Source organism: Strix uralensis, chromosome 5, assembly GCF_047716275.1.
Source record: "Strix uralensis isolate ZFMK-TIS-50842 chromosome 5, bStrUra1, whole genome shotgun sequence".
NCBI classification, from domain to species: Eukaryota; Metazoa; Chordata; class Aves; order Strigiformes; family Strigidae; genus Strix; species Strix uralensis.
In genome coordinates this window covers 66,305,278-66,328,771 of record NC_133976.1, presented here as the reverse complement: position 1 = coordinate 66,328,771, position 23,494 = coordinate 66,305,278, and the positions used below count along the sequence as shown (strand labels likewise).

Here is a 23,494-nt window from a genome sequence, read left to right as displayed (position 1 = left end):
CACGAAGTAGGCTTACATTCTTTCCAGCCAAAGTGGAGAAAATTGTGTCTTTCTTATTTGGGTTGGGCAATTCTGTGGGTTTTTCAGCATCACTTCGTGATGACTGAAAACTACAGGGAATACTTAGAAATCAGTGATTCAAAGAGGAGCTTGGAGAAGGAAGGGCTATTTCCAGCAAAAGTTATTCATCCTCTGCTGATGGTGGGTAGTTGTCTATGACTGTAGAAGAATAGATGTTCTTTGGTTTTTTTTGTTTGTTTGTGAACATGACATACAACAGTGCACAAAGTTGATTCTTAAGGAAAATATATAGTGGACTTAATCAGCTGCAGGAATATAATTTCTTATAAAAAAAATGGCATAAGAGAATGAGAATGAACTGCCTTAAAGCTAATAGAAATCATTTGTATTACTCAGAATAATTTAGGTAAGTGATGACAAAGGGGAGGAAAATTAGCATTTCTGTACAGTTTGCTTACTGTGTAATTCTAAATCAGGAGTGTCACAACATCCCTTGATATCATCTTATCACAAAGGTCTCTTCGTAGTAGGCAATGTATGCTACTGACTGCAGCTTAAAGGAACAGAAGAAAGAATAACTGATCTGCAAAGTGAGAACAACTGTGAATCTGTCATAAATTAGAACTTACTGGGGTTTTTGCAGCACTCAGCCACAGTCTAAACTGGCTCCTGTGTGCAGGGTCTGTGTGGGTTTTTAAATCTTGTTTAAGGTCTGCTTGAATGAGGTTTAGAATGGGAGTTGAATGATAAAATGGCATCATGCTGTTCCCCTGAGCAGAGCATAATGTTACCATTTGAGGTGTACTACGACCCAAAAGAGTGAACAGAGAATTGGTTCTTGATAACCCTTGGATGATGAATGTGCTCTGCCGTTACATTGGTTTGGAACCTGGCAAGTCAGTTCATGTCCTTTCCTAATTTGCCCTCTATGCAGTATCACAAAGGGATTTTGTGGGGATTAATTAACAAATTTTTGAGTAGCTCTAACACACATTTATGTATCAGTGTTACCCGAATTGACTTCTGTCATATTAATTTTTATTAATTATTCTGATATATATGTCATCCTCTGATCAAACGTCATCCTCTGTTTGAAGTGTGTAAGTTCCAAATAAGATTGATTCCTACTCTGTAAACATGTTCTGTGGAACTGACATTCTGTGAATGTATTTATTCACAGAATCACAGAATCATCTAGGTTGGAAAAGACCTTGAAGATCATCTGGTCCGACCATTAACCTAACACTGACCGTTCTCAACTACACCATATCCCTCAGCGCTATGTCAACCCGACTCTTAAACACCTCCAGGGATGGGGACTCCACCACTGCCCTGGGCAGCCCATTCCAACAGCTAACAACCCGTTCTGTAAAGAAATACTTCCTAATATCCAGTCTAAACCTTCCCTGGTGCAACTTGAGGCCATTACCTCTTGTCCTATCGCTTGTTACTTGGTTGAAGAGACTCATCCCCAGCTCTCTGCAACCTCCTTTCAGGTAGTTGTAGAGGGCAATGAGGTCTCCCCTCAGCCTCCTCTTCTCCAGACTAAACACCCCCAGTTCCTTCAGCCGCTCCTCGTACGACATGTGCTCCAGACCCTTCACCAGCTTCGTTGCCCTTCTCTGGACACGCTCGAGTAATTCAATGTCCTTTCTGGAGTGAGGGGCCCAAAACTGAACACAGTAATCGAGGTGCGGCCTCACCAGTGCCGAGTCCAGGGGTAAGATCACTTCCCTGTCCCTGCTGGCCACGCTATTTCTGATACAGGCCGGGATACCACTGGCCTTCTTGGCCACCTGGGCACATTGCTGGCTCATGTTCATCCGGCTGTCAATCAACACCCCCAGGTCCCTCTCTGACTGGCAGCTCTCCAGCCACTCCTCCCCAAGCCTGTAGCGCTGCTGGGGGTTGTTGTGGCCAAAGTGCAGAACCCGGTTGATAAACACAGAATATATACATATATTTAATTATTATTTCCTGTGCAATCTTTCCTCCAAATTTGAGAAAACTACTTTCGTTTATACCAGAATTCCAAATTCTATTTCACTAAAATTGTGGAACAGTCATTGATAGAAGGAAAATCAAGGTATAAAAGACATGAAGAGAAGAGTAGGTGAAATAAATTTTGGAGAAAAAATAGGTCTTTTAGTAACTGGTAAAAAGGATGAAAACTTACTGCTTGGAAAAAGCACTGTTTGTGTAGCCATTACTTAGGAAGTGTAAGAGAGTAAGTAGTAGACAGAAGGTAATTGGTGAAGTCTGTAAAAAGTGGATAAAAGAATAGAGGACTTGGGTAAAAGCAGATCTATGAGTCCCATGTACTAGATGATATGCATTTCAAAGATAAATGAATGACAAACATATTTCTGAACCAAGATAATTCATTTTGAAAAATTCATATTCTAAATGTGGTATCATGCTACAGTTAACTCCAGTGGAGACAATGGGGCTATTTCTCAAGTAGCTATTCCATTTTAATCAAGTAATATTTTCTGGCCCTTCTAGAAAATAAGAACTTCCAGAAGATTGCTTTCAGAAAGAAGTAAAGTGATACTAATCTCTGTGGAGGCAAAGATGATTTTGACAGTTATCATCCTGTAAGTCTAGTTGTAATCTTTTGAAAAGGAAGAGAACAAATACACAGTAAAAGTAGATAAATAGGTGTGAAATGAGAAGGTTCATGAACAATATACAACATATATAAAGCAGAACATGATTATTTTAAAAGTGTAGTGGATTTAGCCACACACCTACCCTTCATGTAGGATATGTGCAAGGTTCCCGATATTAACTGTGTGGACTAAGATCTTCAAAAGTATGAAGACCAAATAATTCCAAAAGAGTTGATTGTTGGAATTTGCATGGAATTCAGTCTGTAAGTATGCATGCATTGCAAGGTGCTTCCTTCACACCGTGTTTCATGCATCTCATTTGAATGTTCCTGGTAAAGTAACTGTAAAAAAAGAAAAATAACAATGCATTATCTTGTTGAGAGATGGGTAGAATGATGTTGTACAATATGATTTTATTTAACTAGTATAAAGAGCCAGATATACTGCACGTCAGAAAAAGACAGGTACCTTCTTTGAAAAGCCACAATGGCAGAGATTGTCGGAGCAATTCCTTCAGTAGAAATGAGGAGGAAATTCCTAGGGCAATATACTCTACCCAGGTGTCCTTCACTATAGTACTTTTTTGCTTACGCTGTCTTGTCAGAGCCTCCTAGTTATGTAGCAACATCTGTCTCTTGTGTTATTCTGAGGTGGCTGAAAGAAAACATGGTTGGAAAGGAGTATGGTTATGGCAGTCCTTTGCCTGATACAAGCTGTCTGGTTCTTAGCACAGGATTCATAGGACAGTGAGAGCCTGTAGCAACATTTAGAAATATGGAGAAATAAACGCATTGTTGTAGAAGTTTGAACAAGTGAATTGCAATATACTCATTAAAGTTGCCAGTGGTGCACCGGGGAGAATAGAACCACAATATCAAAGGAATGAAGGGGAGACTGCATGGCAGGAAATAATTGAATGTGAAATTGCGAACTGATACAGCTGAATAAAGTAATCCAAAACACAGATAATCAATGGGAGTAAGGCACTTGGAAAACAGTAATGCTGAAAAATATTTAGGTGTGTTAAATTAGATATGAGCTTGTCATGCAGCAAGGCAGCAAAAAAGGTGGTAACAAGGAGGTAATTGTCCTTCTCCTCATAACTCTGTTAAGATTACATGTGAAATAATGTGTTCAATTCTGGCCATGTTAGAGAAATCAGCAAATTGGAGGGATTTCAGATGCAAGCAACAAATGATTGAAGAGTTGTAGGAGGTGAGTTGTGAGGGAAGACTGAAAGAGGAAAGGCTAAATATGGGCCAGTAGTAACAAAGGAAATATATGCTAACTGTCCAAAAAGATGTGGATGGTACAAGCTCTAACATGGAAGAGGGCTCTAACATAGTGCTGGAAGAAGCAGCTGTGTAAGAAGAGTTTTAGGCTGAATGGAAGCAAATATGAGGCAATGTTCCAGAGCAATCAGGGTTTTTTTACTGTGTAGAATACTCGTAGGGGGAATGGGAAACCTCACTGTCTGTTTGAGGCATTTTACTAGCCCAAATGAAACAACTAGGACCACACCAGAGAGCTGAGTGTGCCATTTTATTACATACCTGCTTTAGGTACTTGGCAGACTCACACTGCTTTAGTATGAACGTGAGTACGGGCCCTTATGAGTGCGGGATATTTTCTTTTCCCCAGTTTGGAGGGTTGTTCTCTCCAAACAAGATATCTTCCAAATTGTCCTCAACACAGAGGACGTAGTTTTGACCAAATCTTACATGGCTTGTCTTTATTCTCCTCTCAGCCACCCAAAGCAATGAGATGAAGTATGTCTGTCTAGTATGATTTTTTTTGTAGACTAGCAGAGAACAGATGAAGTGATCTTACATCCCTTTCCCATCTGAAAACTGTGGTGAATGGTAATGTAAAAGCTAGGTAGCTGGGAACAGCCCTGGAGCTATTGCTAGCCTATGGCATTCCTTTTGTTGTATCACTAAATTCTGTTCAGGCGGTCCTCTGCCATTCTTTCAAGGAGTTAGCACAGACAATGGGTTTGTTTCATAGTAAGAAAGCTGGTGATTAAACTGTTTTTGACACTCAGTGTAGGTTTTATTACACTTACAAAACCAGAGTAGTTGTATGTGGTTAGTAAGCTTGTATTTTTACAAAGATAATCGTTTCATACCACATGATTTCCAAACTATTAGAAGGATTTAATGTATGCTGAAGACTCTACCAAGCTGTTTTGATAAGTAGTCTTAATTTTTGTTTAGCAAGGTCTTGAGGGTGATCTTTAGTCCCCCAGGGAAGAGATCATAAAAATCTTAAAAGTGCTTTTGCAGAGTTATATTTATTATTTTTAAGCATGAAGATTACTAGCATGAAGATAACAAGGCTGTTATAGTACAACATGTTCTTTGTTTTTGCAGGTTATAGCTAACATATTAGGAGTTCTCAAAATGCCAGTTGTGTTTGTTAAGCATTTTGAGAGCAAATAGATGTAATCCTATATTACATTCTTAAAATTAGTTCTGCTGGAGAAAGAAGCAGTAGGAGAGATTTGGTCTGAGGATGGGTGTTGGGAATTATGTCAATAAGCGCATTTACCCAATACAAAGCAGTCATTACTATTTTACTATATTTAATACCTATATTCTGTAGAAAATTAGCAATTTACTTTTATATATGAGGGAACACTTCGTTGCAAGAAATGGGACAAAGAGGTGGGCTAAAAATAAAACCAAAATCTGTAGCGCAAAAGAAAACGATTTAAAAAAAACTGTTAGGCATCAATATAAAAAGGTTCTAAAATTTCACTCAACATTTTCTCATATATTTTTTACTACAAACAGATCCACAGTTTGCATATAATTATTTGAGTTGTAATCAAGTTGAAATGGTGGGTTAAGCAGTAAGAAATACTAAACTTGTTTTGTATGTTTGGGGATGGGCTGGAATGCAGAACAGCCAGAGGAGAGGAAATGTTTGTCTTAAAGCCTTGGCTATCAGATTGTGCTCTGTACTGTAGATAGATAGTCTGATAATCGTCTGTTGAAGAAGCACAGAGAGTCAGCCAGTCACACTGTGCTGGTTCCAACTCTGTATTTTCAGGGACCTATAATGAAATCAGTGGGAATTAAATGAATATATATTATTGTGCATTTTCAGAACTCCCACTAGGCACCTCCTTTATATCTTTAGATACTTTAAATCCTTGAAGAATGTGCTATGTTCTGTAAATCACAGAGGATAAAGTTAGAAATCAGTGCAAAATGGATTATAAGTTATTCCTTTTGTGTGAGCGCAACTGAACAGTTTCTTACAACTCATCTCCAAACCTTGGAAACACTTGAAATTTCCTCTTGCTCATGCAGTTATGGCAGCAGTCTGAGTATTATGGTATTTGGAAAAAATCAAAGTACATTTCAGTGTTACTGTCACATATTGTGGGGTGGTGCTTGATATACGAGAGAGTTCCCAATTTCCGGGTTCAGATGATTGGACTCTAGTGCACTACAGAGTAATGCAAGAACTGAGTTTTTATTGCATCAATAAAAATGAAAATACAACCGCTATAAGGCTTTTGTCCAATAATCTCTAGTCTTTTTACATCAATTATATAACATGCCCTAAGCTGCAGGAAATATTTATTATTGTCTCAGTTTTACATATGGAGGAAAAGGTAGAAGAAAAGAAAGTGTCTGATGTAGCAGAGTTCATAGAGCAGATGGTCTTCTTTTTGAGCTTCAAATCATTTTCAACAAAGTTCATAGATGTCAAACACTGGAAATACCTGTTAGTTTTCCCATTGAAACTTCTGCCAATATATCTTTGGCTTCATCAGAAAGAGGTCATGAATTAGATACAGCACTTGATGTCATCAAATAAATACAACCTGAAGGACAAGAGAGAGTAATGATTCCAAAAATAAAAAAAAGTAAATTCCAGTACCAAGCAAAGTATTAACATTTTAAAGGGAGAGCTAGATAGATGTGATCAGGATTCTGTAAGTCTGATAATTGGTAATATTTCCAAAATATGGATCATGGAGTCCCCCATACATCATCTCAACAAAGCCAAAACAATATTTGACTTGAATGTATTTTAGTTGGCTGTAGCATGATCATAATAAAAAGAAAAATAATGCGCATATCTACTTATTGTGTTTAGTTCACCTAATTCAGGTAAAATTCTTACTTTTCTGCCGTGATGACCTCTTCAGCTGACTATTCAGATCCATATACCCATTACATTTCAGTTCTTTCTCATCATTAAAACCACAGTCCTAGAAAGAAAAAATCTGTGTAAGAATAGCTGGTTTTGCATGGATCTAATTGCAGAACCATAGCTTGTGGATGTACATCTTTCTAGGTTTGTTTACATGACACCCTTCGACGTCTCTTGTATCTCTCCTTGGATTATGGGTTCTAGTCAGTTCTTGCTTCCTAACGATATATTTTTTCTCTTCCACTTCTTTTTCCCTCTATGCCCTTTTACATATTCTCCCTTTTTCTCCTGTATCCTCCACTCTTTCTTTTAAATCTCCTTGGGATCATTCCTTTTCATCACTGATGAACAACTTTGTTCCATGAAGGAAACTACAGACAAAAGACCTATCTAAATGTAAGATAGAAGCAAAGAAATTCAAAAGTGTAAAAAGAACAGTATCCATTGGGAAGCCTTGTGGAATATGTATTTCATCTTCCTGAGGGTTCAAGGTTGACAGCCACCATAAACCATATAGGTTTATGGTAATATCTGTCCTACAGCCCCTATGACATAGAATGTAGGAGGAGAGAAATTTTCAAATCACTTAAGTAATTTGAAGATACGAATTCTATTGAAAGTTGATGGCACTTATGCTCCTAGAGTAAGTTAACTACATTAATTAAGGCAAAGACTGTAAATGGAAGGTTAAGAAAAAATAAAAGATCATTCTTGCTTTGTGAATATTGTGTGTGTGGTTTGTTTCTTTCAAACGTTAAAAAATATTGGCAATGTCAAGATTGGTTTTCCTTATAATTGCTGGCGGACCTCCTGGGGGCATTGGGTGTGTTTTTATAGCTTTCAGATCTTCCCTTGAAGTAGCTATGCTGTTGAATCTTAAACATAGATATTCATTCCCTAAAAGTTTATTAGGTAAAATAAATAAAAATAAATAGCAAACAGTACTAAACTGCTTAAGAATCATTTGTCTTCAGAAGCGTGAAGTATTCTGTTTTCTGATTATGTCTTATGTCATACTGTTACATGCTTCCTGGTCACTATGGAGACTATAAAATAGATAGGCCTATATGTGTAATGTAGAAAGCAGAGCAAAAAATTTGCTTTTGTGTCTTTTTTTCAATTTTTAAAAGAGCAAAGTATGGGCAAAATTCCAACTTTGAAAAAAGAACCTGTTAGGTTGCTTTTAAGATCACTGCTTTCTTAAAATCAGACAATATCAGTGCTTGTTTTAAAGACACAAGTATTTTATTCCAGGTGTTTTTGGCTGCAAAGCCAGAAGCTTGATTCTCATAATAATTTTTTTGATGCAGATGCAGACTCCTTGCATACCATATGGTGGTAATTAACAGTTTCAGACTTAGTTCTGAGTTTTCTTCTTCTTCGATTATTTTTGTTTGGGACAAAACTTTTATGTCACAGAAACAGAGTTTTCTGTCGAGTTTAATTACAGATAGGAATAATGTGCATCTCTATATGAGGAAGGAGAAGATGAAATCTAGTTAGAGCACTAAGAGATATTTTGGAAATCTCACCAAGATATATATACCACCTGTTTGTTTTCATTAAGCATTTCACTGTCCCTCTGTAGAACTGAAATAGGCCTCGCTTGGACCCTGGTAATGGAGAGAGACAATTTGAAAGATACAGTTGGAATGAAGAGTTTCTTTTAACTGCAAAATGTTTGCGCTTTTTGTGAGAGCAAGGGTAACATTGTGTAATCTGTAAAAAAGGTATTGCTCAGTGAGGATAAGTCCATTGTCCAGTGACATGACTTTTCCTGTCAATCACAAAGGTGACAAGGGGGCTAGATTAAGTAAAGCTTGCCCAAGATTAACAAAGGAAGATTATTGACCTCATCCTGAAAGGGCAGAAGCCTGTTTTATCATTAAACCTTGGAAGAGGTATTTCCTCCATAGGTGGAAAGCTGTTTGGCAATATAGAGGCAACTTTCTTGTAAATGAACAAGTCTTCCTGTGGATTCTAGCTTGGAACAGAAGCAGAAGACGCAAAACGTGGGCCAGTCCTGTTTTCTGTTGCTGCTCTTGGAGGGGGGAAAGAAGGGCCTAGGGTGTCTGATTCAGCAAGATCTGTGTAGGTCCTTGTCTGCCTTTCTGAAGTGGGAACAGCAAGAAGCAGCAGCCTCAGGTGTTGGTGAGTACAATCCCAGCTCAGAGTTGGATGAAATGTTGTGCCAGCACACATTAGCAGAGCAATTCGCAAGGCAAATGAACAATAGAGCCCCATCCATGGAGCAGCTTCTAACTGCATAAAGCCTACCAGGATTGACGGTGCCAGAGGCAGGAATGTAATCAAACCTGAACAGGTGAAATGGTTGCCCAGTTGAGAGAGACAGTTCTCCGGTAAAGGAGTGTCTGCTTTTCCGCTGTTTTGGTGACTGAGAGGTCTTGTGTTTGGCTCGATGGACTTCATTTTAAAATGTCAGTAGTAGATATTTAGGTTCTTGAATACCACTCTTTACAGTGTTGTTGCTTTTCTTAGTTAACTGGAAAAAGTCACATGAATTTGTCCTTTCAAAAAATGAAACTGCTAAATCTCACTTGTTGGAAGGGAACTTCCTTCTCAGTGGATTAATTTTAAACTGTTGCTGATGTATCTTTCTTGCTATTAAAGAATTCTCTGAGTGTTTTCAGGGGGATAGTTAAACTCTCATATGTAATATCAGAGGATTTTTCTTGCTGGAAGTTTATTAGCTTTATACAACCATTGACGTGAGTAGGTTTTATGTGGAAGTATCCTGTCTTTTTATGTGGTAAAAGTAAAAATCCAGAACCATTGACAATTTTTCTTCACTTTCCCGAGTAATGGAATAAGAAAGAGCAAAATAAAACAGAGGGGCATAAAGCAAAAGCCAAGATAAAGTTGAGCGTTTCAGGTTGTTGTTCTGAATGACAGAATAAAAAGATCATGGACAAGTGGGGAAGACAGATTCTTGAGCTGGTGTGCTAGAGGATACATGTTGAACTCTCATCAACAGCAGTAGCTGATGTGTGCGCTCATCCGCTGGTATGGAAAGGAGAGGATTCCTCTTAGATTGCAAATCACGCAGTGAATGTGTGATTGCTACAGATTTTTTTGAATGAATAATTCACTGGTGTACTGTAATTTAGCCCACTGAGAAGTGATTGCAGCTGTTCCCTTACTGTATATGTGTTTTGATTAAGTTGAGTGTGTCTTAAACCCCACAAGTATATAAATAGCCCGTGTATGTGATATGCAAACACTGCATACATGAACACCTAACAAGGAGTCTAAGGAAACATTTTGTTTTGGGGATGATTACTTAGATGTATATTTTAATATATGATTTATCTTTTTAAAAAAAATTTGTGTAGAACATTCCCTTTCCTTTTTTGTCCAGCTATGAAGTCTTCTTAACTGTGGTACTATATAAATGAGTTTATCATTCCAAGACCTTTATAATATAAGAAATTACTTCTTTTCTGCCTATTTTAGATGGTAGGAAACTGAAATGCAGAAACAAAAGTGACTTTTTCCATGGTTACACAGAATATTTGAAAGAACTAAGAATTGAGTATCCAGAGTCCTTTCATGCTTTACCCACAAACTATTCTCTTGTCCTCTCCTCCCCACAATTCCTTTTCCCCAGAAAGAGAGGCAGGGAAATTTTAGTGGTTTTGAAAATACTTTTGTGTTCCATTGGAATGCCAAGCAATTTGGGATTTTGAAAATCACATTATATTACTTTACATATCATTCAATCCTTGTATTCTTATGCTTCTTCTCTTATAACAAACTTGGTTTATACTCAGAATATATTTGTACCTATAAAAACACTTGCATGTACCCAAAATGCACATGGAAACAGCAGTGATGATTCCTGAGGTTTAGGCAGCTGTTGCAGGTACTTTATGTCTGTGACCAGCGTGTGACATACACAGAAACACGAGTGAGTGTCTTTGGGGCCTACTTTGGAATAAAACCACAAAACTAGTTTCTGTTAAAATTAGGAATTATACTGTTCCTATACATCATGGATGGTATACATGGATTTAAGACCTGTAACTAAGGATGGTATTTGGCTTATCTGGCTTCAAAGTGTGAATAAGAAAGCAGCTTTCAACGTATCTCCTCTTTTCGCCTTGTCTGTAGGAAAAGAATTGCCACTTGGAAATTTTGGGTTTGAATGTTAAGATAAAATCTGAACTGATGCTGAAGCTAACTATTTTGCTTATCTAGGTCAGTGTTAAAACACAGTTTATTCAGGTCTATATATGTGAAAAAAATTATATTCGGCTCCAACTCATATAAGTCCACTGTTAGCAACCAGTAATTTTCCAAGTGCAGAACAAAAATGGAGGGAGTTGCAAGGAAAAAAAAAAAAGGAGCATTTCTGTTGTCTAGAGTTAGAAAATTTCTTAGGGCTTGGTCAAAAGCTCACTGACGTCAGTAGAAAGTCTCTCATTAACATCGCTGGGTTTGGCTTTTGGGGCATATGATGGCCCAGATTGTAATCTCAGTTAAATCCGATTCTGTTAGGGAATTTATTCACTAGTATAACACATTCAAGCTGCTCAAAACTGTTTGCACTAGAAGTTTTCTTAACCAGAGGTAATCTCTTTGCCAAAACAGAGTAGTCCATGAAAACAAATACATTCTTTACTTCATAACTTCCATGTTGCTTTATACAAATTTTATTGAGATAACTTTTAGCAATTTATGTTCTATTTACAGAATTGCACATTTTTTTCTGAAATATTGGGGTTTATTAAACCAGAGACACAAAAAATTACTCAGGACAAAAGTGATAAAATTGTAACACAAATCACTAAAAACAGTATCTGTGTCACTTTCATACCCTATAAAGTGAAAACAATTTAAAAATTATTAAGGCTTTTTCAACCAAGTTTGTAACTGAGATCACAAGATGGACCAGTGACTTTTTTAGAAATAATATTTATTAAACACCTGGAATACAAAAATGTAAGGAAATAGGATAAAGAAAAAGGAAAAAAACCTCTGGAGAATCTGATTCATGATTGCAGCATTATATTATGCAGTCTATGTACTCTGCAGCAAGCTTTGTTTGGAGACATTGACCTAAGTTTTGCAAGGTATAGGTGACATATGTTAGCAGAGAAAAAAAAGGGTTTCAGAGATGTGTACAGAAGGGTAGGGTATAAAAGAGACATAAAAGGGGAAAGGAATATATGCAGAGAACATTGCTTTATGTTGGAGGAGGTGTGGAGGAGAAGGCTCTCACATTAATGAAGGCAAGTTTGAAGATGCTGGAACCAGTTTTGTTTTCCGTTAAAATTAATGTGTAGAACTGTACGGACTCTCACATGGGGAGGATTGTGTGTATGTTCCAGGAAGTCACAAAGTTTTGCCACCAGTGAAAGTCATTAGGATCACCTTTGTGAAAAATACTGTCTCTACAAGAAATGAAGGTATGAGATGGAAGAGGAGACTAGAAAGAGAATTAGAAAACAGGAAACAATTGCTTCATCCTTTATAGATGGGAGAACTACTTGAACTGTGAGTTAAAATAAGTCATATGGCAAAGGGCATTTAGTATTTGGATACTATTTAATTTCTTACAACAACTAGCCATCACAGCATTAAGTACTTTGTAAAGTCAGTAAATTAATGGTCCTTGTAAAAATTGAAGATTTTTTGGAAAGAAAGCTGTAAAAGAACAAACAATTAAAGGTAATCAATACCATTTTCTTAGGAAACCTATCAGTACAACACTTCTTCTCAATTAGGGAAAAACTGTATTTTATGTTTCTCTCTTGCAAGCTGATCTTTGTTCACTTCATCCTGTAATCTTGGTTTATGCTTTATGGATGGGCTTTGTGCTGGATTCTTTTGAAGCATTGCATGCCTTTTTAAAGGTTTCAACAGAAGAACAAACAGCGATGAACTCAAAGAACAAAGGATTGTTCTTTCTTTACGTCTTTATTTTTCTCTTCTTTAAGAAAAGAAAGAAATGTTTCATCTCAGTTTTCTCCCCTTTCAGGAAGTTGATGGCAATAAAGTCATGTCTTCATTTGCCCCGCACAACTCATCTACCTCACCCTTGAAGGCAGAAGAAGGTGGGCGTCAGAGCGGAGAATCATTGTCCAGTGCAGCCCTGGGAACCCCTGAAAGGCGCAAAGGGAGCCTAGCAGATGTGGTAGACACCCTTAAGCAAAGAAAAATGGAAGAGCTCATCAAAAATGAGCCAGAAGGTAAGGCATGGGAAACTGGCCAAAATTTTCTGTTTTGTTTTCTTTTCTCCAGATTCTTTGGATACATATACTTTTTAATCTTCCCATTTTCTGCTCCATTTGCTTTTTCTTCCTAGAAAAATTGAAGTAAAGAACCCATAGGTCTTGTCTATATTAGAGATAAATTTCAGCAATATCCCATCATAGCTAACACTTTTAGCTTTTCCCAAATGAGAGCCTTTGTCTGACATAACGGTCTTTTTGGCACAGTTGCAATAGACACAGCAACCTCCTCAACGTGGGTACAATGAACACTGTAATTTTAATAGCCTGGGGGTCATTTACACCACTACTCCCCCCTCCCCCATTTCTAGAGCAAAAAGCAGTGTTATCAGCAATGTCTGTGTTTTTGTGAAATTATCTAGTAGGCATGTCATTATTTGAAAAGTAAGAAGTTAAATTTGGAATTCATGAAAGCTTTTGTCTGGAGCATGTCCTATCATGTCATCCTCTATTTATCTGTAGTGCAGGTACTATACAAACAGACACAGTACAGGCTTTCTCTGCATTATGTCTGGCCAGCAAGTTTCAACCTTGGCATATATGTATCATCTCTGGAGAATCAGTTTCTTCTTGAGAATGTAAGTCCAGTCAATGATGATGCCACTTGTGCTCTGTAGGCTGAGACTAAGACTGAACACCTTGCCTCTGAGAAGCCACAGAACAGCTTTCCTTTAAGTAAGATTTTCAATTCCTGCCTGTTTGGGGCAGAGTCAAATCCCTGACTGGAAGATGAAGTTCCCACTATATTCTCCATAGGTATCCAGCATGCATATTTACAGCTAGACTTCCAGGGGACTGTGAGACAGTTGATGGTGTGTGAACATACTGAGCCTTATTCCCTAAGACTTCATATTCATTTACACCCACCTATCCTGTTGTAGAAATATATTTCAGATGTTTAAAAGTATGGCCCTCAGTGCTGAAGCATGAATTGACAACACCTACAAGAAAATTTTAGGACAACCTGCATACTGGAATGAAAATACGGATGCAAACACAGCCACACTGTCACATACATGAGCATGACAGGATTGTAAATTAGTCTTCCCTTCTTGACTGGAGCACACAGTAAGGGCCTGCTGGGAAACAAATTCTTTGTCTAAGCATTTTTTTGAATATTACATATAATCATAGCATTTTATTTTGCGTTTACTTGACTTAATGGTCAGTGCCATGACCCACCTTGTGCCTTTGAATGAAAAGCTCTTTCTTGTGTATGGTATGGGGTGGGGGGGAACAACCAGACATTTATTTAAGAGAGGAAAGAACAGGAGGTTCTGGGCAATGTGTAAACACTCTTGAGTATGAGGTTGTACAAGCTGCACAGACTCCATTAAGGAAAGGCCACAGATAGACATGAGAATGGTTACAGAGCCTGTGCATTATCTCAGCTCTACTAAAATGAAAATATACAGTACAAACAAAAGATCTACAGCTTTGTGAAGAGATTGGGAGAGAAAGGAGGGGGAGCAACTGAATGTTGGGCTTTGCAAATGCATGCAACAGAAAATCTTTTCTTCCCTCTAGCCATTGTTCTATTGTCTTTCAAAGGCCATTAAAATGAACAGCAGGTTGTGATGAAAATTTCATTAAGCCCTAGTTAAGTCATTATGAGGGTGCCATATTCATATGTCTGCTTACTCCTCATCCAGGAAAAAATGAATAGGAAAGGGTTGGGGTTTTTTTTTCCCCTTTCTCCTTAAAAGCAAACTAACAAAAGTTCAGAAGTTAGAAGAGAATGGGAAATGGGACATGAAACAAAAAGAGGCCAGAGAGGTGAGCTGGCTAGGAAGAAAATTAGACTTGCATAAGAGCATTGAAAGGTGGTGAGGGACAAATACATCATTTTGACAAGTCTCCCTCCCCCTTCCCTTCAGCCAACATGATTGTTTTTAGAGTGGCTAATTAAAAAATACATATTTCGGGGTGCAGATGACAAGACTGTTCATAGAGATCCTCCACCAATATGAGTTTCTTTCCCTAAAAGAAGTATGTACTGCTGCAAGCACAATGTCTTCTCTGTTTGAATTCCAGCAGAAAATCTACTTACTGTCATGTCTTCATCATGTAGTTCTAAAGTAAAGTTGTCAGTCATCACTGGTTGCTAGTCAGGTAATTAGCATATTAATGAATTTCTCTATGAATAAGATAAGTTACAAGTGGGAATCTTTGGTAGTACATGTAGGTAACAATTCAACAATGCATGATGACTGTGTTTTTCAGTAATAATTTTTAGTCTTGCTAGTTTGTGAAGCTTTGTAGGAGAAGACCAAGAATCTTGGTTATACTTTGCTGCATTATGTCAACATCAATAATATAATACTTTATTTCTCTTTGGGAAGAAAGCAAAACATTTGCACCAGTAGCTCAGTTTTAATTAAATCAATTTCCTGTGAATCTTTCGAAGACCAGATATGAGCCAGATTCCCATTTCTCTGTGTACTCAAAAGTTTATATATTATTTAACTTGTACAATGGTCTATGTTTGCTCCGGTTTTATTGTTTGAAATTGTCTTCTGAGTTACTGTGGGAAATGCGCTCATGAAGCATTCTTTCAAAAACAGAAAAAAGAGAAAGGCTGAGTAGACAACTTTAGGTCTTGATCCAAACCTCGTATCAGTCAGGGAAAGGACATCTCTTTTCCTAGATGGGTTTTGAGGACAAGTGAGACATTACAAAATATTTATAACAGGTCTGACTTTTTAAGAAACTTTATTGGTAAAAGGTAAATGTTTTTCTTACATTACGTTTGTTAGAAAGTAAGAGTTAATAGTAAATTTTGTCAGTAAAGGACAAGGATTTTTACAGTGTTATGAAACATACTGCTCAGAGTGCATGAATGCACAGATGTGTGTATGCATATATGTAAGCACATACATGTACCCACACGTGAGCTGACAAGGGAAACATCACTGTTCATATAAATGGTTTCCATGTTGATTTGTTGTCTATATGCCCTTGCTAATGTCCCCTGTAGGAAACCATGCTACCTACTCATTCCTAAGAACTTTCCAAGAGCTTCCTTTTCCTCCTTGCGTATGCACATGGTTTTGGTTTTCGTAAGGGTTTACACTTAGCTCTAATGCCCCATGCTCTTCCCCCCTCCCCCTGCCCAAACTTGCCGTTTTACTCTTGCTGTATGAAAGTATGTGACTGACAATGAGTCATGCTGACACAGAGGCATGGAGTGTTTCAGTCAGTCTAAAACTTGTGGAATTTTACTTACTGCTAATACAGTGCTCGTTTTTCTTCTTTCAAATTCTGCAAAAATCCGTATATGCAGCTTTAGTATTAGGCCCCCAAAGGCATAAACCTATTACTGAAGTCACACAATGTTATTTTACATGAAACATTCTGTCCTTTCTAACTTGAACTTCAGAAGAGGAGTCAGTCCCCTTTTATTCCTGGTATACAATAATGAAGATAATGGAGTGGGTTTGGAGAAGCCTTATATACTGTGACAGACCTCAAGCCCTTGCCCTGAGGGTCGTCTGCCGACCATGGGATTCCTTTTGCAGCTAAAATCATTAGGCGAATGAGATACAGGCATGTTTTTCTTCTGTTTTCTTAAGGCATCAGAGGATGGCAGAGACTCTCTGTCTGTCTGTTCTCTTCATTTGTAGAAATGAAATGGAAATCTCTTTGAAGTCACTGAGCTTGACACAAGTTCATGAAAGCAAAGACCAAAGCAGCCACTTAGCTTTTTCTTGCACTATTAATGGAATTGGATTGCTGTATTTTAATTTATGGCCTGTGCTTGTGGAAAACTAAATCTCTGAAATCTGTGTAGCTTTTCCTCTAGATGCATGGCTTGACTTCTGGAAGAAAAATAGGCAAACAAGTAAATGCTCTCCTATTTTTAGAATAAGCCAGAGTACTCACCAGCTCTTTACATCTCCAAACTTTTAAGAATCGATCTCCTTTTTCCATTTAGGCAGTATGTGTTTGTAACAGGTTATGTATCTGTCTGTTTATCTTTAAAACTTCCATACTGTATCTTCTGAGGCCAGATCTATGTTACTGTACAGAATTTGTAGGAATTCTGGATAAAAGGAGTCATATGGGCATCTACCTGACCGCAGATGCGGCTCATATGAGCGTGTGCATATGTGGGTATACTCATTCAGCTGCATGGCTCATTATTCTGTAATGAGGACCTCTGAAACTCAATTCTGTTTGGCTGTTTAAATGAATACTTTGAATTTTATATAAATGCATGTTCATGGATATCCTTATATATGAAGTGCATGGATTAGCTATATATATTTAGACATAAATATATAAAAACATGCACACAGAAGAATTGTGTATATATAGTGTTTAATGTTGTTCCTATTTCAAAATTTTGTTCTACTAGTCCTTAGGTCTTCTGGGCAGGAACAATTAATCTCAGGTGTCTAGTTAGCAGGTAATACATATGTTTGCAGGGCTTTAACATGTGAATACTAGAGCCTCATGTATTATAGTATGCTGTACTATAAGTAATTACTTTCTCTGAAAGAAAGGGATGAGAAAGGCCTCCCGGGCATGATTTTTGTCTTCTGAACATCCCCCAAAGGCTATTTGTGTTTGATGTTTAAGTTTACATTATAAATCACAACACCTGTTCTTGTGGTAATTTAAATGGCTGTTGTTTAAGCAGTTTTGCAGTCTATAAGTGAACCATATTGAATCCAGGCTCTCTAGATGAAATAAGATCCCAGAATATCTCCTAATATTATCAAACTTTTAATCAACGTATCTTGTAAAGAAATCAAGAGGTCTCCCTCTTCTTAAGCCATAAATTCCAAAGCAGGCCATTAATGGGCACAAGAAGGGAGGCCTTTGAAATGCAGACTCTTGTTTTTAAATCACATCTGATGAGATGGGAAGAAATAAAGTGAACAGATTTGCGAAAAGCCTAAGGATACTCTAATTGGTTGAGGTTTGAATTTCTTTTATTTGGTGCTTCACTGTCCCTTTGACAAAGTACGTGTTGAAGAGGCTTTGTAATGCTGTTCTACTGAAGGACAAACAAGGATACTTTGCAGTTGAGTACTTTTAAGTTTTGTTCATACACTCCTGCTGCTGTGGAAGGATGCTTCAAGTACATTGTGGTTCCATGTTCATCTATGCAGTCTGCCACCAGAAAACGTGTCTCTTCTTGTGGAGCAAGCCAGCATCAGACTTCTGTGCACTTCTTTCAAAGACTCTGTCATATGGAAATGTGCATTCACATATTGCTGATAATAATAAAAAAATAATTTTAAAAAAATGTAAAATATGAAGTTTATGAAACAGGCCTATGTGAAGAGAAGGCACTGTTAAATGCTGCAGTGGCTTAAACCTGTATTAACAAGTGCTTTAACTCTAGAACAGAGGTAGCATAGTTTGAAGTCCTGCCAGCTCTTACGTGCTCAAAGTGAAGTTTATTCATTTGTCACCTTCGGTTTTTAAGTGTTTTCCTTCCTAATAGTTTAGCCCGATAGTCACGGTTTATTTCAATGGATGCTTTCAGAAGCTGCTTAGATTCCTTTCCAAGTCTGTCTTGCTTACATCCTCAAAGGTTTGTAGCTTTTGGATTTTTCTTTTCTCTTTTGATAAAGGCGTCTGAGGTGCTGATACAGCATCTTAAATATAGAAGAAAGCATTATGGTCAAGTGAGATTCAGGAAGCTTCTGCTTTTGGAGAGAAGATGCAGTCCCTCTCCCCCTCCCTGTTTTAGAATTAAAGTCTTCTCTGATGGATCTCCATAATTAAATTTTCCTTCCAGGGTACATACGCTTCATAATATTGGACAAGCAGCAGCCAAAGCAAAACGTTTGATCTTTCACTTCCCATTTTTTACAATGCAGCATATAAGTGGTTCACCAAGACCAAAATAATTATTTGGGCTCTTGTCCGCCTCCAATTCCCCAGGTAGCCAGGCTCTTCAATAGCCATGATTAAGTTCAATAGGGGTTTTTAAAACTTGCTGCCACTCAGTCCCACATCATTTTGATGTGCCTGTTGCCCCCAGTGTATTCCAGCTAGATCAGTTTGCAGTCTGCCTTCATTTTTTGCTCTCTTTTTTTTATTTCCCCCTCCCCCAGAAAAGCTTTCTGAGCTTCATTTCAGTCCTTGGATCACTGCTGGAGAAATCTCTGACCCAGACTGGTAATATACAAATATGCATGAGGGAGTGTGCCAGCTCCTTCTGTATGCTTATGTGCCACAGCTTTTGGGGATGTCATTTATTCAAGAGTGAAGAGTGAGCCACCTGTTTCTCAGGCCTCTTGTCCCTCATATTAAAGGTTCAAGCCCTTGCTGAATAGTAACATCTTAATCTGGGCAACATACACAACATTTAGCTGAAACCTCTTTGTCGAGCTAGCGGGGTTTGTGGGATTTTTTTTTCCCTCTCTCTTACCCCTGAGGCGCTTGTCACGACCGTGCATATTAAAATTAATCAGACCTCCCAGGCTTGTGTGACTGTGTGGTTTAACATGAAGAAGTGGATATCAAGCATTTGCCCTAATTAAATAGGCCTGCTTGGTTTTGTTCTAGTGGATACTTGGTCTTTTTTTTAATAAGAGCTGCTTATGGAGGAGGCACGGCCAGCTCTAGAGTTAGTGGAGAGCTCACTTCAAAGTTTTCCCCACCACCTGCGCCCAGGATGCTGAGGCCTGAAGGGCTCCCCATGTTCTTTCTTAACAGCACCATTTGTGGGAAGTAAGTGGAGGGGGAAGGGGAAAACATGGCCAAATGAGTGAGAGAGCGATCAGGGAAGGAGAGGCGAGGAGCTGGGACGAGCATGTGGATTGGCTTTTTGAAGCTGATTAAGATGACCTATCATCCTGTCTGATTAGCTTTAGATCTCAGTCTGTGCCATGAGCTATTCACAAGGCTGTCTTGTGTCTTCTGTTTACCAGAAGCAAGGGAAAGCCTCTAGTATGGCAAGGAGCAACATTTGCAGCAACTCCCACTTGTTTAGCTAATGAAGTAGCCTTGTAAAAACACTCTTAAGTTTGAAGCTGTTGCTTACTTTTATTAGTTACATGTCTGTTTAATGTTGATATTTTTAAGGTGGTGTGAATGCTGCCGGTTTTACACAACTGTATACATCTCCTCCGTTGTAAATAGGCTGTACTGGGAAGATAGAACTCTTTTTCATCATCTTTTCTTCTCATACAGTTTAATTGTATTGTGCTTTCTGCATTGCCTCAGGAGAAAACATGCTATATGTATGTGATTTCTATACTGTAATGTATGAATTTAAAAAAGCACTCAAAACAGAGTAAAGGAGAGTTGGGGGGGACACACCCAAAAACCTGTTAAATAGTAACTAAGGACTATTTAGCAATACAGCAAGTTAATTTTAGCCAATAATAGTAGAAAATTTGGAACGCTCAACATTTTTAGACAAAATGTTTCATTGGAAATGATATTTTTTGTTTTTAGATGTTTAAGATGATTAATCTGAAAGAGAAATGAAAACATTTCAATTAGGATTAAATAAAACATTTTGGGTCAGGTGGAAACAGCTTTTCCCCTGACTTGGTTTGGCAGCTGAAATGAAAAAATTCAAACTAGTCAAACAAAAATGAGCTTCAAAACCCTGAGAGGTTTCAGGGGTGTTTTTATATCTAATGACCTCAGGAGGACAAATGAGCAGTTGTTATAAAGATGCTTAAATGTATCTGAATGTTGTGTGCTGTAGGTTTGAGTGTAAAGTATAATATTTTAGTCAGAAAGGCTTTAAAAAATTTGTTTCGTCCAAATGTGCAAATTTATATGTCTTCTGAAGCCTCAGTCATAAAAGTTTTGCAGCACCTAGGGCATTTTATTTTGAAACAGATTTTAGAAGTTTATCATACTTCATATGTTAGACATACTTGGCATGTCTTTGCAGTAGAAACCTAGGAGTCTGTTCTAGAAGGCCTAGAAATCTGCAGTCACTACACCCCCAGAATTTGATTTTGCTTTCTATTAAAATTCTTGCAATCCAGTATGCAGGCATAAAGCAAAGCTTTATTTATCTGATTCCGTAACAGTTCAAATCGCTGAAGTAAAACCCTGCAGGTAGGATGATGCTCCATTGATTTAAAAATTTATTTCACATCTATGCACTAACTTGTTGCCATCTTTCACTCTCAGACTATTATTATTATTCCTATTTTAGTTTTGATTACAAACCTTGGCACAACCCAAATGTAAAGAACCATATTGACACTGCCAAGCATCTGTCTGGTGCTTGACAGCATCACAGAAACCCTTCCACTGTTTCATCTAGGTTGCTATTGGTTATTTAACAACACAATGCAAACGGTGCAGTGTGGGTGTATATGAAATGGAAAGAAAGGTTGAGGTGGGGGGAAGGAGCTCTGTACAAGTAAATACGTCTTTCATCATATCTTTTGTTTGGTCTGTTTGCTGTGTGCTATTCAGTAGTCAATAGAAGTTGTTTGACGGTTCTGCAAAGGGGTAAGAAACCTTTTCTTAAACTTCTATTCTCCTGCATTTGTCTCAGTCCAGAAAGTTTTCTGCTTTTGTTTTTCTTGCATTGTTTTGTTGTCACCTGTCTGCTGTTGAAGGGTTTTTGTCGTTGCTGTTTAGCTGATGTGACGTAAGCTGGTACTTATGAAATGCTCCTTACTGAGCAGTGATCTTGTACAGGTGAAGTGGACATTTAGAGAGCTTAGGAGAGGTTTACTGTGGCAGTCTTTGGAGCAATAGAGTTCTTTCAAGCTTGTGTTCTAATTTATTTATTTAGCCAGGGGATGAAAGTGAAAAGTGAATGAAGAGAAAAATCAGTCTGTGCTTTCTGCTGAAGAATGCCCTGTTAGCATTTATGTGACTTGGTAAAGCGTTCCGAGATGTTTAACCTTGATTTAATTTGTATTTAAGATCTCTCCTCCCAGCACATTAATATAATGTCAATGTAGAATGCATTGCATGGTGTAATTACTGAACAGAGCAGTAGTTGGGAAAACAGACAGTAATTGAACACATGGCTGTTTATTACAACAGGACAGTGCTCCTACGCTGGTATTTAGGGCATTAATAGGGAAGAATTGATTTGTTGTTTTAAGATGAATTCAATCACTGTTGCTTAGGCCTTTGTTTGTTCAGGCCAAGTTATGCTTTGTTTGTGTTATGTGCCCGAGAGGTTTACACACCACAGCATGGCATTAGTCATGCAGAGGGCTTGGGAGCAGAAAGCCATTTAAATGAACAAAGGACATTTTTCTTTTTGGCTCTGTTTATCTTCCTCTCTAGTTTTGTTACCCTCTAATCTATCTCCATCTCTCTCTCCCTCTTTCTCTCCCCCTCCTTTCCGCCCCAAACATTTTTGATCAATGCAGAGGTCCTCCCACTTTCTTCCTTTGCCCTCCTCTTTATTCACCCTCCTGGAGACAAATGGAGCTCTGATTGACAGGTGGCAACAGGGTTGCAGCACGGTGTAAATAGGAGTGGTTGCTCCCAAGCTTGTGCAAGGAAGAATTTGGGTTGGGGGCTAGAGGGGACAAGTGTTCAACTTGGAGGAAAATTATTCATTTCAAAGTGAAGAGAGTGGGAATGAGATGTGCCACTGCATGTCTCAACTCTGGTGTTTTTGAAAGATGGAACGTGCACACCTTTTGTAGCTCCTGCTGGCCTGCACTCTGGCTGGGCACTATGCAGGCCACATCCTGGGATTTAATGAGCCTTCTGCCCTCTTCTCCTTTTTACTGATGCGAGTCGGAGGGAGGAATAGAGAACCATATGACTGAAGCTGAATTCCTGGTCTCCCTGTTGTGAGCAGTATGGTTTACATTTTAGGCTCATTGTGCTTGAGAGGAATCTCGTCTTGATTTATTTCTGAGTGTGGGAGAGTTAATATACACTTCAGAATAATGTGGGCCAAATTCTGCTCTCAGATGTAAGTTCACAACTCCTGCGGAATACACAAGAGCTTTAAGAAGGCAACATTTGGCCCAATATAGGATTTGTAAAGAACCCAATGTGAATTGGATTTTTATCCCTATTCAGGGAGGGATTAGACTTGTTCCTAGAAAGAGCATTATTGAGAGAACTGAAAGGTAGCAACAACAACAAAGTCTGTGCAGTCATTAATTGCTAGAAACTTTATTTCCTATATAGTGAGATACTTGTATCCAAGTAATACAGTGTGTGATGAATTAGCACCCAGACTTGCCTTTTGGAGCTACAGAAGGTACTAGCTTATACAGCACAATGAAGGAGAGCCACAGATGTGTGACATGGAGAGCCAGATTCTTCCTGTCAGGGAAAAATAGTGACTTAGCAGACATGTTCATACACTGCAACATGCAGAGAAGGATATGAACCTCAGTTGTTCATCTGAGCCTTTTAGCCATAGATAATTAAATTATTGAATTTCTGAATAAATAATAGAAGCACAGGAGATGACAGTTAGAAGAGTATCTGAAGTCCAACAGTGTGCCTGCAACCATAGGC

At 38.1% G+C, this 23,494-nt stretch overlaps 1 protein-coding gene across 12 annotated transcripts in view; it reads left to right on the top strand.

Moving 5' to 3' along the window:
• The window catches only part of SOX5 (SRY-box transcription factor 5), a 297,460-nt gene that overhangs the window by 62,922 nt on the left and 211,044 nt on the right, over nt 1–23,494 (top strand). For all 12 annotated transcript variants that reach the window (XM_074871425.1, XM_074871433.1, XM_074871432.1 and 9 more), the window contains exon 3: nt 12,805–13,015. In XM_074871425.1, the coding sequence (XP_074727526.1) occupies nt 12,805–13,015 (211 nt within the window). The remainder of the gene's footprint in view (nt 1–12,804; nt 13,016–23,494) is intronic.